At 42.3% G+C, this 14,316-nt stretch overlaps 1 protein-coding gene across 1 annotated transcript in view; it reads right to left on the minus strand.

Moving 5' to 3' along the window:
* gstcd (glutathione S-transferase, C-terminal domain containing) overlaps positions 1-14,316 on the minus strand; it is a 65,341-nt gene that overhangs the window by 11,367 nt on the left and 39,658 nt on the right. Inside the window, exons 6-9 of the mRNA XM_079498690.1 lie at positions 12,854-12,969; positions 11,517-11,561; positions 11,083-11,211; positions 593-726 (exon numbers count right to left, since the gene is read on the minus strand). Coding sequence (XP_079354816.1) covers positions 593-726; positions 11,083-11,211; positions 11,517-11,561; positions 12,854-12,969 — 424 coding nt within the window. The remainder of the gene's footprint in view (positions 1-592; positions 727-11,082; positions 11,212-11,516; positions 11,562-12,853; positions 12,970-14,316) is intronic.

The following is a 14,316-nucleotide window of genomic DNA, read 5'->3' on the forward strand; positions in this document are numbered from 1 at the left end:
CCCATATCGTCCCACCCCTAATTTCAATACACATACAGGGTGACATCTGGGAATGTGACACATGGATTAACAGTAGAAACTGTTCTTCTGTCTGGGTGTTGTTTACACGCTGAGGTAGGAGTGCAGACAGTGCACTGCAGCGTGCGACTGCGCCCAGATGGTGTGTATCAAGGCCAACATAGAGCAATTTCATTCACGGCTTTCATGTCCACCTGCACTCGCTTGACAGGTGTATCTCACTGCATTTTTGTTGTGGATAGGGGGGGGGGGGGGGGCAGCTATACTTTAACCAATAGCCTCGATTAATGTGCTTAAATGTTGGCAGGGATATAGAAAAAACAAAAATATAGGCATAAAGTGCTGCCACTGCTGCCATCTACAGGTTTTTTTTAGCTCAGTATTAAAACAATACAATAAAACATACATAAAAACATGAGGGAAAATGCCAGGTTGAGGCAAGAAGCCCAAATGGCTAATACTCTACCTATGTAAGATATAATACCATCCTCTTCTCCTCCCTGTCGTAAATCTTTTGAAATAAATTGTCACGTCAGGTTGAAAGCGGTTAAGAGTCGGGAGAGCAATTACAGACCTCCTGGGGAAGGAGAACTTGACAGTGTTCTGAATGAATCCGTAGCAGCAGGGGCTGACCACGAAGGATGCTCCGGCCTGGATGCAATGTCCCACTACCATGTCTGTCGCAACACCACACGCGTGAAGGGCCACCTGTAAGACAACATTCATAAAGAACATACAAGCTGATTGAGTGACATACACAGGAACACGCAGGCAGAGACTACACAAACATGCAGACATGTCTATGTGTGTATATTTAGGAGTGTGTTTGTTGTACAGACACAAGCACAGACAGGCAGATCGCTAGGCAGACATATACATAGTACATACTGCCAGATACTGCGCATGAATGTACGCCCACGCGCAGTCACACACACACACACACACACACACACACACACACACACACACACACACACACACACACACACACACACACACACACACACACACACACACACACACACACACACACACACACACACACACACACACACACACACACACACACACACACACACACTAAAGAAAAAAATAATGACTCCCATCGTTTCCTATAGGGCTGCAGATTTAAAATGCATACATGCTTTCAAAAGTTGTGGACATTAAGGGGTTAGGACAAAATGCTGAGCTGAGGCACGGATGCCTCAGGCTTCCCATTGAGCAGGAGAAACTGTGTGTGACAATGGCAATGTGGCCATTAGCCCCGGAGTCCTTAGATATTGGTAGATGGCGAGGCAGAGAAAACAGCCTACGGCTCTCTGTATGACTGTTTTGGAGCAGCTGAATTTACCAAGCAATGTTATTAGATGTCTCTCATGCAGTCTCTAGGAGGGAGCTCTGTCTTTCCAAGGAATAATGTCAGAAGTGAAGATTAACAGCTGAACAAAAATCCAACAATTCCATTTATACATAATGAGCAAAGGTCTGATCATTGCCTTATTTAAATTATTATGAAAGACTTGAGGGATGTTATACAATTCCATGTGGCAGTTGTAAAATCTATCTTCTATCTTCTTCACACAATCCCAAGATTTTTGTGACCCATTATTTTCACCCAGTTTCAATGGTCTAATCATGTAATCCTAATGTCCAACACTCCCTCTGCCAACCCGGGGAGAGCAACGGACTGACCTCATGCTTCCTTCAATGCCTGAGGAGTCCAAGCCACTTCTGGGGGGGAATTTCACCGGTTGGATGTAGCACATGGAAGGAACATGTTATTTCAACCAGTTCCTTTCCCCTCCATCAGGTGCCCCGGCTGTCCAGGATTACTGCATGTTTTTTGTGAGGGTACTTACACGGGGAGAACATGCAAACTACGCACAGAAAGGCCCTTTTGCCAACCCCACCAAGGGTATGGGCACTGATGACGCAGAGGAGATAACACACCCCCAGCGCCCACATTGTCCCCGGCAGGAATGGAACCCAGGACGTTCTAGCTGTGAGGCGACAGCGCTAGCGACTGTACCTCTGCCACCGTGCCCCTAGGAGTGTGTTTTTTTACAGGATTCAAACACACTTATGAGTCATAATCAATCAATCATCTTCAATTATCAAACAAATCAAATGTGACCTAAATAATAATGCACGCACGCACACACACACACACCCCCTACAAATGGTGCATTAGCATCTTGGTCAGCCCAAGATGTCATGAAAGTTCACTGTCTCCGGCTCATGGCAGGAATACGTCCTGCCGGGATGCACACGCAGATCCGACACACCAAACGTCTGACATGCAGAAACAACGGTCGGAGATGCGGTTGAACATGCGCTGCTCCCGTGCTTGCGGTTATGGTTAGGTTAGGGTTTGAGGTACAGTAGGTTGTCGTTCTAATGACAGTCGGACCAATAGTATGTCGGAATTAAAGCCTGTACCCGTCCTGCTGTCAGCACAAAGAATCCACAGGCATCATTTAGTTATTAGTCAGCTTCTCTACCACCGGGCCAACGTTGACATTCTTGCATATTGCCCACCAAGGAGCTGTCCGTTGGTGTCAGAGAGTCTGGACCCATGTCGCCATGACAACACCACAGAACAGAAGTCTAGTAAGAGTGACTGCAGCCCCAGAGATTAGGGTACACTATATAGTCTGAGAATCAAGACTGAATCTTTATTTATTTTTTTCTCCAACTAAACCAAGGTTGCTAGGGCTTTGTCAAAATGATGCGACAGGAGAGACAAACATGGGGCAGGAGAGTGGCTACATCAGTACCCATTATTAAATACTGAAGTAAGATACCGTATCTACCGACATGCAGACACAGACACAGTACCGGGGGCCAACTCATTAAAGCCGTCTAGAACTCGGCACAGGGGAACATTTCTCAGGACAGCATCCAGCTCTCCCTGGAAATGCTTTGGCAGAATTTAGCCATTGTAGCTTAACCAATATAAGAAGCCAACAGTAAAAAAAAGAAAAAAGAAAAGGAGAGGGGGAAAAAGGCAGTGTCATGGTTTGATCAAAACCAGATTTCAAATGATTTACACTAGTGCTGCACAATTAATAAAAAAAAGATTGCGATCTAGATTCCTAGACACCTATGCGATCTCATTTCTACATTTGAGCAAGGATCGTGCAGCACTAACCTGACTCCGCCAGATGGGGCAGCAGAGTGGTTAGTGCAGCACTAGTTGGCTGTCCAATTCATTTTAGTTATGTTTTTTCTACAAGAGAGACACTTTAAGAGAGGTTTAAGTCAAGCACTTCTGATGTTGTCTGTTAAAAGCCATAGTAGTTGGATCCAGGTGCCACATTTTGAATCCAGCAACTACAGACTAAAGACAATAAATATTTTCATGGAAAAAATGAGAATCGTTATCTCAAAAGAGGAAAATAGAGATTCACATTTGAGCAAGAATCGTGCAGCACTACTTTACACATTAAAATCCTGTGAAAATGTACCCAAATGGCCTGTAGTAACCACTTGCACCCTAGCGTCCCTATTCTAGGGTGAGCATTTGGCAAAAATAGCAGATCTACAAAAATGTAGAGGTGTAGAGAGGGAAAGAAAAAGGGGGCCCGAGTCTAGAACCCCGGGGGACTCTGGCCAACAAAGTACAAAGGGATTAAGTAAGTGGTCAATAATCATACTGAGGATTTTACTGCATAAGCAGTCTGACAAGAGAATGTATACACCTTTAAAGCATGTGTATAACTATAAGATGGAAATGGCCCTGGGAAGGTGTAAAAGGTGATTCAAACCAAAATATTCCAGGAGAGCCCCATTGTGCTGCCGCATGTATAATGTGGACTTGAACATGGACATCAATTTATTTAACAATGAATATTACACACAGCAATGCCCTTCTATGAGACACAGACAGTAGGAGTAGGAAAAGAATGGTGGTATTTTATCATTAGTGTGGGCCAATGATATGAAGGTAGGTTGAAAAGTGGTGATGTGGTCCTATAATACAAAAGAATAAAAAATAAATTCCTCTCCACTTGTTTGGATATGAAGTTTTTAAAAGGGGCAGTCTATCAGTGGGGACTTGTGTCTCTTTCAAATTCAAGCCGATAGCTCATTTTGAACTATCCTGGATATGCAGAGTTCATATTCATGGGGGAAATGACTTATATTTCCTGAAACCATTTTTGGACAGCTAATTAGAAAGAATCTGCTTTTCCCTCCTCGTCTGGGATTTATAACGATGTTGTTAAATGTGTTTTTTTTTTCTAATATATATATATATATATATATATGGACCCATCATAAAATGCCATACAAGATTTGGAGAAGTTTCTTGATTGATTAGGAGTATACCGTTTTGCATGTATTTTGCCCACTGAATACAAACCATGCATAATAATGACCAACCTTTTTCAAAGCAGTTTTTGCATTTCGGAATACAGTAATTACCTTGCAGAAGGAGGAGAGGACACTGGAGCAGCAAGGACATTTTAAGCCTTTTATTTAGGTGCTAGTATACAAACGACTAACGTTTCGACCTAAAAGGTCTTCATCAGAGTCATAAAGGTTGGGGAAGTCCTGCCACCTTTATGACTCTGATGAAGACCTTTTAGGTCGAAACAGTCGTTTGTATACTAGCACCTAAATAAAAGGCTTAAAATGTCTGTGCTGCTCCAGTATCCTCTCCTCCTTCTGCATCAAGTGTCCAAGTGGCAGCGGTGGCCGAACGGATTGCGGAGCGGTCTTGATACCGGAAGGTCGCCAGTTCGAATCAGCGGTCCGACACGTTAAAATTACCACCGCTGAAGTGCCCTTGAACAAGGCATTGAACCACTACGATGAAATGTTCTATGAGCAGGGCCTGGCTGGAAACAAGTTCTTGAGCTTAGCCCAGATACCCTGGGTAAATATAGTAATCATTTCATTTAATTTCATTTCCTTGTTCCTGTGATGCACCGGACTAGCCGCTTTAGGCTTGAGGCGCATTGGTAGACTCCCTTTGTTCTTTGACAGTAATTACCTTATTTTATTTTTTTAATCAAACTTTTGTGTGATAATCCTATCCTCTGTACTTCTGCGGCTAATATTTACATGGCTATGAACAAGTCATAGACGTTTGGATTTCCTACATCAATCTTTTCTCCAGGAACTATTTTCGGCGGGGTTGGCATGTTCTCCCCGTGCCCCCTAGGGTAGGTACCCTCACAAAAACATGCAGTAGTCCTGGTAAACTGCCTCCCCATGGAAGGCGGGGCGCTAGATGGAGGGGAAAGGAACTGGTTGGAATAATGTGTTCCTTCCACACTCTACGTCCAACCAGGAAAACTCCCCCCCCGTCAAGTGAAAAGAAGCAGCTTGGACGCTCATGTATTGAAGGAAGCATGAGGTCAGTCCGTTGCTATCCCCAGGTTGGCGGAGGGAGTGTAGAGCATTAGATAATTGACACTGGGTGAAAAAATGGGCTACAAAATCGTGGGATAAAAATTATATATACTAGCCCTTACCCGTTGTGAGATATTGTCCCCCCATTAATTTATAATTTGTTAAATTGGAAAAAGGGCTTCGTTAAGACCTCCATATTATTATGGTCAATGCCTGTGTGAAAAGTGGGAGTGATTGGTGCAGGCAGTGAGGAGCTACGGCAGTTACAGTGACACACATTCAGACAGACAGACAGACAGACAGACAGACAGACAGACAGACAGACATTGGCTTAATTATAGTATGATGATGATGATGATGATGATGATGATATATATAAAAAAGGAACGGAATCTTTGGCTAGACAAGGGATAAGGCACCGCGCAATATAGGTCCCCTAAATGTCTTACAGTACTTCTGTGCTGTTTACATTTCTGACTATAAAGTATCCAATCAATCAATCAATCAAAATCCCCTTCAATTGCATGTTGGTGGCTGCCCAGGCCACTGATTTAGAATACTGTGTACAGTTCTATGCACAGAACAAGGGACAACACTATGAACTATATCCTATGTCAGATGTCACCACCTCTCTGCTTACTCTTTCCTGTCTCTCTCACTATTGTAGCCTCCCAATCCTTACAGTCAGAGACTACCATAGTTAGACCTGGTGATCAATTGGATTGCAATCTGAGAATCACTACTCTGGACTGCGTGCTGTCGAGAAGAGTGAAAATAGCTTAAAACTAGAAAAAGTGCCCTTTTGGGCACAGGTCTCCACCAGGAGGATGTGTGTGTGTGTCGTGACTTGGCCTGTTGTAGCGCCACCATGAGGCTGATTTGAAAACTGTCAAGTGGCATTTCTTTCTCAGCCTAGTGGGAATAGGCATGCACAGTTTCACCGCAATCGGACGCTGCGTTGAGGAGTTGTGGCGATTTGTACAAAACGGGTACAAAACGGGCTACTCCTGAAAACTTTGGAAGCCAATCGTAGCAAATCAGGATGGATAATTATGAGAAATCAAACAAATCACATGATCACATGACTATGGAGAGCATGTGTACCGATTTGCGTGAAATTTGGATAAAATCTGAAGGAGTAATATTAGAAAATCTGTTTTACATATGTTGGCCTCCTGGTGGCGCTATAAAGAGCAGATGTGAAAAATTCCAGGCAAAGGTTCTTCCTTGACCTCTAGGGAGTGTGCATACAAAGTTTTACACAGATCGGTGCAGTTATAGGCAAAAACACTAATCAGTCAGTTATAGCGCCACCATGAGGCTGAGTTGAAAATATTCAAGTGGCATTTCTTCCTCGGCCTAGTGGGAATGTGCGTGCAAAATTTCACGGAAATCACATGATGTGTTCATGATTTGCAGCATTTTGTTTGAAACGGAGCACTCCTGCGAACTCTGGAAGCCAATCTTAGCCAATCAGTCTGAAAAATCTGAAAGACCGGTTTTGTTGAATGGCTCTAGAGAGACTGTGTACCGATTTGCATGATGTTTGGACATAATCTGTAGGTGTACTGTCAAAACATTTGTTTTGCACAAAGCGGCCTCCTGGTGGCGCTATAACAGGCCAATGTGAAAACTTTGGGGCAGAGGTTCAGCTCTGGCATTCAGGGAGTGTGTGTGCAGAGTATGGCTACGATCAAGCCAACGGTGCCAGAGATTAGCTGTTCACAGACGGACAGACGGACGGATGGACGGACGGACGGACGGACACACGGAGTGCAAAACATACTCTCTCCCCATGCCTTCGGCCTGGTGGAGACAATAACCTTTAATAAATAAATTGTTCGTATAATTTACTATAGTGCTATTGTATCTCCCCCAAGCATTGTAATGCAAGCACAGCATAAATCAGGGATGAATTTGCAGCCATTCAGGACCCAGGGCCATTTACAAAAGCATATTCTATATGAATCACAACTGTCTGTGGGATTGTTTCCGAGGGAGTTTTTTTTATCTGCATATTTCACTCAATAATTAAAAGCAGGAAATAACGGGAACTCATTATTCATTGTAGGCTGTGTAATTATACCTACGCATTTGGAGACAACAAACTCCAACTGCACTGCCAGCTGTAACAACACTGCATATCTTACATCACACCCTTGTGTAATGGTGAGGTCACTGAGGTGCTTATTACTTTTCAAAATATAGTTTCTTTTGTTACTTTTCTATGGCTTGATCTACGTTCAGCTGTTCATTTTTGTCTTGTTATGTTTGACTTTCAGTTCACACAGTTCCAATATCACTATCAACTTAATCCCTAAAATTATCCTGCTCTGTACGTGTGTGTGTGTGTGTGTGTGTGTGTGTGTGTGTGTGTGTGTGTGTGCGCGCGCGTGCGTGCGTGCGTGCGTGTGTGTGTGTGTGTGTGTGTGTGAGAGAGAGAGAGAGAGAGAGAGAGAGAGAGTGCATGTGCATTGACCAAGAGTGTGATGTATATAAACTAACAGGTCAATAATATGCAATGACTAATGTTAGGCACACACAGATTTTCAGGAAGTGGACTACACTACCAGCTCTGTTGTCATGGTGTTTTAAATGCATTTATGTGTGGACATTATGGTGTAATAATTCATTTCTATTTTTAATAAAATATTTATTTGGAAGCTGATTTGTTTCTTTTATTTTCTATTTCTATGTCCATGTACAGTACTGTATTCAACTCCAGTGGTGACTGATTATGTTCTGTTGAGAACAAGTTCACATTTCAAGCCAAGTTTAGGTCAAAGAGCTGAGCATAATTTCCAGATTTCCAGTGGCCAGTGAGTAGTGAGTACATTGTTATACTTTTCATACCCACAAATAAAATGCTAGAAACAAGGAATACAAATGAAAAGAAAGACCAGGAAAAATAAAAACAGAAATCATGTGGAATCGGCACAGGCAATGATCATGAAGAAGTCCTCTTACTACATGATCAACAGCCACCAACACAAGACTAAGTGAAATCAAATCAATGTAGCTTTTCCCCTTAAAAATGATCTCAAACCAAGAACAAAAAAGATCAATTGGTAGAATCAATTATAAGCCAACACGGCATAACACAGAAATTATATGTGATGGCATTTACATCCAAACAAAATAAAGATCAATCACAAAATCTATAAACTCCACAACTTCCCATATCTTCTCATAACACTGGTGACAAAAAACAAGTTTGTACGATTTCAAGGCCCCTGGGATCTCAAAGGTGCCCACAGACAGGAACCTTGTTTATAGATCTTGTGGCACAACATATTTCGGGCATCCAGTGTTGATATGTTGCCGTGGGGCCCAGCATTCCAAGCGGCTCCCTGCCTCAGGGGCCCTGGCTCACTGTTTGTCCCTCTGGAGAAGGGATGACAGACTAAATATACTCCAGCTAACAGAATACCATAACCCTGATAACAGTCTCACACCTGGCCCACGCACAGCCAGGAGTAGAGTACAGCTCGTCTAAGAATAGCTATGCCTCTGAAATAACTTAATTAGCGTCATTAATTGAATGTCGGACTAAAAATGGGAGCATGTTGAATCCAGGGCTACAGGATGACAGTTGATGTAATGCACAGCGCTGTCAGGTGTGAACATCTTTGGGTGATTAGGTGCAGCAAAGGGTGATATTCCAAGGTAGGGCATTGCAAATGAGAAGCAAGGCAAGTGAGTAAAATTAGACAAATACGAGGGCTTGCTTTGAATAAATATTTATAAGTGTTATGTGCTTCTTGGTGAATAGTCATGTCAAACGATTTGCGATGTGTGTGTACATGTGTGATTGTGTGAGGTGTGTCAGCGTGTGTGTGGTATGATGAAGACTTGATTCCCTGTGCAACGAGGAGAAGACTATTCTGCAATGTTTGTTTTTCTCCAAGTGGAGCTGGTCTCTGTGGAATGGCCAGGTGGCAACAATGGTTCCTTCTAATTACAGCAGGTACACACAGATTCCTGTTTGTCCCAGGGAGGGTGAGAACAAGAGAGGCACAGAGGCTACTAGCACAGCTCCTTCTTTCTGAAAGTAGGGTATGACTCTTTAAGACAGACCAATATTTTTAACGTGCCTGCCAGAAGACCTGAAACACAAACTGAGCACTGGTGTCTCCTATTTAAAAACAAAAGATAGAGGGAGAGAGGAGAGAGAGAGAGAGAGAAAGAGAGAAAGAGAGAGAGAGACGAGATTCATTTCACACAGAGTGAAAAACGAAACTCCACAGCGCTTGTTTTTGTGTTGCACAGCGAATCTTCCAACACAGTCACAACCATAATTAAGGACCTGTTTGCGCTAAATTGTAATTATGCAGTTACGGTAAGTCAAGGGCACCACAGAGCGAGGTGGGCGTTAATAGAAAGTGTATTGTGTGTAGTGTGTGTAGAGTTGTAGACTGTAGAGTGTAGTGGTGAGTGTTGAAACTTGCAGAGAGTATTTATAAGTGCTGGGTTCTAACTCCAGTTAAAAAAATCAGACTGTCCCCCATTATGAAGTACGGCCAGGCACTGTAGTTGGCCACACAAACAGACACATCTTGAAGTTTCTTGGCAGAGATGCTGGCGCTATAAGAATTGTTGATGAATTAGGAAGTACAGGGTGACCAGGGGTCCAAGCTGCCTCTATAATTTATATAAACTCTGAAATGGTAGGCAACAGTTTCTGCTTTTGTTATTAACATGCTTCCTTCCAGAAACAATTACTGAAAATACAAGTCCATGCCTTTTGTTTTTAGGAAGTGAACCACAAAGGAATTGAGCAATGCACTCTAATAACAGAAAATAGAATGCAAGGAGAGGAAAATATTTCCCTTAATGATTTCTGTTGGAAAAGGTCATACTCAGCAACTCAGCATTAATGATGATGGGGGTAACAACCTTTGCCCCGCAGTTGGGTAGGTAAAATTATTCATTATTTTTCATAATGCACAGGAAAGGGAACAAATTGCCACATTCTGCTTTGTCTGAGTGCAAGCTGCTATGACACAAATAATCTATTGTGACCATTGTGATTGTTACATACTGTAAGGTAGTGAAAGCACAGATCATGTGAACAGCATAATTGCCATTATTATTAGTTTCAGTTCACTAGTACACCGTTACTACGGGTAAAATTATAGCTTACGGTATCAATGCAAATTCCTAGACCTATCCACTGTTATTTTTTAGAGTCAAGGGAATAAAAGAGTAGTGCCATGTCCTGAACTAGCCTCGCGTAGCGATACTAATATCACTGCGTGGATATAGTCTCATCCTGTTCAGTAAGTCAGTTACTGAGCATTAGATTTTATTTTCTGCAATGTCCCGCCCCATATTTGCATACTGAGCTCTGGTTGGTTATAGAATGGTTCCAGACTAATCTGGTTCGCTCATCTCCACTTCGGTCCTGAAGTCCTCCCACAATTGAGAGGGGCCAGACTTAATCTGCCTGGGGCAATATGCACTGCAAAGGCAGATGAAGGCTGGCTACGCGAGGCTAGTCCTGAACAGCAAACGGCATTTGTTTTTCAACTAAGAACTAATTTCCCTGATTCTGGTGGCAACAACATTTCAATGGTCAGATGAACTCCTCTCAGTGGTAGAAGTGCTGGAGGAATGCAGTTCCAATGTAGCACATTTCAACAATATATATAAAAAAAAAAGTCAAATCTCAGCGAGTGAGCTGCTTCTGTCGCTGAGCGTACTCACCCCAATGTCAAAGGGGCCAGTGAAGTAGTCTAAATTCGCTTGAATGAAGCCTATGTTGGTCAGACCCAGTTCTGCACTGCGACTCTTGGCCCTGACCAAGGACTCTTCCTTGTTTTCTATGAGGATCACCTGGAAGAAGATAATGCATATTTAATATCCATTTGTTTTCAAAACAGTTACATAGCTCCAGAGAATGTGATAAATAAAAACTAGGAAGACCAACTTAACCATGACATCTGAATTTCCTTTTTATTTTATTTTTGTATTATTATTATTTTAGTCATTATGCCAATTGATTCCTCCCCACACACATTTCTGTGTTGTTGTCACTGCGTTTTGTGTAGTATTGTATAGTATTTGTATTGATTAAGTATTAGTATAAATAATTACCATAATTTGATGATTACTCAAAGGGCTATACGCATCATTATTACCTGGCAATCTGGAAGTGTGTGAGCCAAAACAATCCCAACATGACCCTGAGAAAAATACAAATGAAAAATGAATTCAAGCCACAGAGACAGAGAGCAGACCACATATAGTCAACATCAAAAGGTTCTGTGATCAGCAGATCACAGAACCTAGTGTTGACCATCAACCAGGTCCAGTGGGTACCGCTGCTCCTCACAAAGCATCACTGTAATAACCACAAACACACAGCAAGAAACCAAGACAAAAGCAAAGCCAAAGAACAAAGTGAAGAAATTAAGATTAGGACACTAGAATAGAGGAAGAGTAGAGGGAAAAAATAGGGGTAGAAATCAACGGTTTTCTTCTGCTGTCTAACTCATTGCAAAAGTCAACTGTATAATTTAAGGAATTAAGGACCGGCCACCACCAGCCCAGTAACCAAAATTCCTCAGGCTCAAACCCTGCATAAGCCAAGTCTCCTGTCCTACTGCAAGTCTTCTCTGGCTAATTGTGACACCTAAGGGACAGGTCGATACAGCCAACGCGGACAATGGTCTCGTAGTCTAACGCCTAACACAGCAAGCTATGGAAGCTATTGAACAGTGGGGGTTGGAGTGTGTACTTACACACTTGGATAGGCCAAGCACAATGATTGACACGGGGAACAATGAAAACCGGTCCTGTTTTGATTGATTGATTGAAATATTTATTAACAGTTTGCAGAATTACAGTACATTTCAAGCACAAACTCAATACAAAGACTGTTAACTGTGAGTGGACGACCCAATTAAGCATTTCACTTGTTTACAAGAGGGTCCACCATGTTCAATTCATCAAAACATTTAGATACGTACAAATAGACACTTCTATATAGTCAAAGAACAGAACAGATCATGAATTCATCATAAAGGAGGTAAAAAGGGAAAAGAAACATATACAGTGAGGGGAAAGGGGGGGGGGGGATTCAGATTTTACGGGGGCCAGTTTCGAATTGCAGCCGTCCGTAGGTGCCCTTTGAGAGCGGTTTTGAAGGAGTCAAGGGATTCACATGTCTTAATGACTGTTGGTAGGGCGTTCCACATTTTGGTGGCATAGGAGCGAAAATAATTTAGTCCCTTGTTTGTGCCGAATCTGGGTTGTACATGGTTTGTTGCACTCCCTCTGGTGTTGTGGGTGTGGACTTCGTTAACATTAAGGAAGTATTTAGACAGGTACATGGGTATCTTGGTGGTGTATCGAATCTTGTGGACCAGACCCATTGCAAGATGCTGTACTCTGTCGTCGACCCTAAGCCATTCCAGTATACAGACATATTGTTGACAGAGTGAGGGATGAACTTACATGTATATAATGTACTTACCCCTCCACTGCAGAAATCCACCACGGTCTGACCAGTTCTGACCAGCTCCATTACCATGGCAACCAAATTATTCAGCTGTTGCCTCTTCCTGATCGCACGGACGTCTGACATTTTCCCTGCAATTAGAAGAAGAGTGTATAATGTTGTAATCATGAGTGCGTCAGCACAGGTGGAACATCTGTTAAGTCAAGTCAGTGTGTCATATAAGAAAGAAATGTAACTTAACACAGCAGTTCTTTATTTAGTTCTAATGTGAATTCTAATGTGAAGACCAACTATAGTCACTTCAGATCAAAATACTTGCTGAATTCAACATGCTGAATTTCTTTGCACTTAGTGAGCTGCCTTCACCCATAAAATGACTTATTTTTAGGGATGTACCGATGAGACATTTTGGCCGATATCCGATTTGCTGTTATGGTCGACAACCGATATCACTGACGTCGATATGATCTCATTCTGTATTAAAAAAATATAATAATTGAGTTCATTCTGAAAAATACATGTACCAGGGTATCTGCACTGCAGCCTTAGGCAAGTCAGATTTAACTTTAATACCTTACATTGTGAGCTTAGATCTGTTCAAGCTGTTACTTTGGGCTTGTTTATCTGTAAAGACAATTGATTGATGAATTGATTGATTAATCGGAACGATGCTGATTAATACAAAAAAACTAGAATCGGCCGATACCGATGTGTCTGCCGATAAATCTCCCATCACTACTTATTTTCTATCAATTACACATGTCTTGAATTCGTATTTATTTTTATTATTATTTTTCGTTTTTGTAACACATTCCTGAGCAAATCAGACTCAATTGAGTTTCCTACTGACCAGCCACCTGGCCATCCAACTATTGGCTCAGGAATGCGTCAAAAACAAAAACAAAACAGGATGTGTAATTGACAGAAAATAAGTCATTAATTGGGTGAACTACTCCTTTAAATATAGCCTCCATTATTTCACCAGCACGTTTTGAGACTATTTACAATGCAAACAACCCTTCAACATCCTCAAAACAAAGCCAGCGTGCCAAAAAGTGTGTTGTTGTCATCTGCGGCAGAATTCTCCAGCTACTGTGAGAAGCGGCATGTGTACTCAGTGTGTAACTCCATTAACTCAAAGCACATTTTGGTCTCTGGAGCTTTCTTCGGAGTCTCTCTAGCCCTTCAAAACAAGCCACATCGACACTGATCCACTGCCATGCAGTGACACTGTCATCTCTGGCTCATAAATCCAGAGTGATGAGTGTTTCCTTTACCCCAGAGTCACGCCACTGCGGCCACACAGATGGAATATCAGAAACACATTACCCACTTTTACTTTCGCCATCTCCTGCTCACTCACATGCACACAAGCACACTTATGCAAATTGACAACAACCAAGGGTGGATAGCAATGAAAGGAATGCAAGACCGGGTATTCTGTGGCACAAATGAGAAATGTCACAGCCGTATTGTTC

Source organism: Electrona antarctica, assembly GCF_951216825.1.
Source record: "Electrona antarctica genome assembly, chromosome: 4".
Lineage (NCBI taxonomy): Eukaryota > Metazoa > Chordata > Actinopteri > Myctophiformes > Myctophidae > Electrona > Electrona antarctica.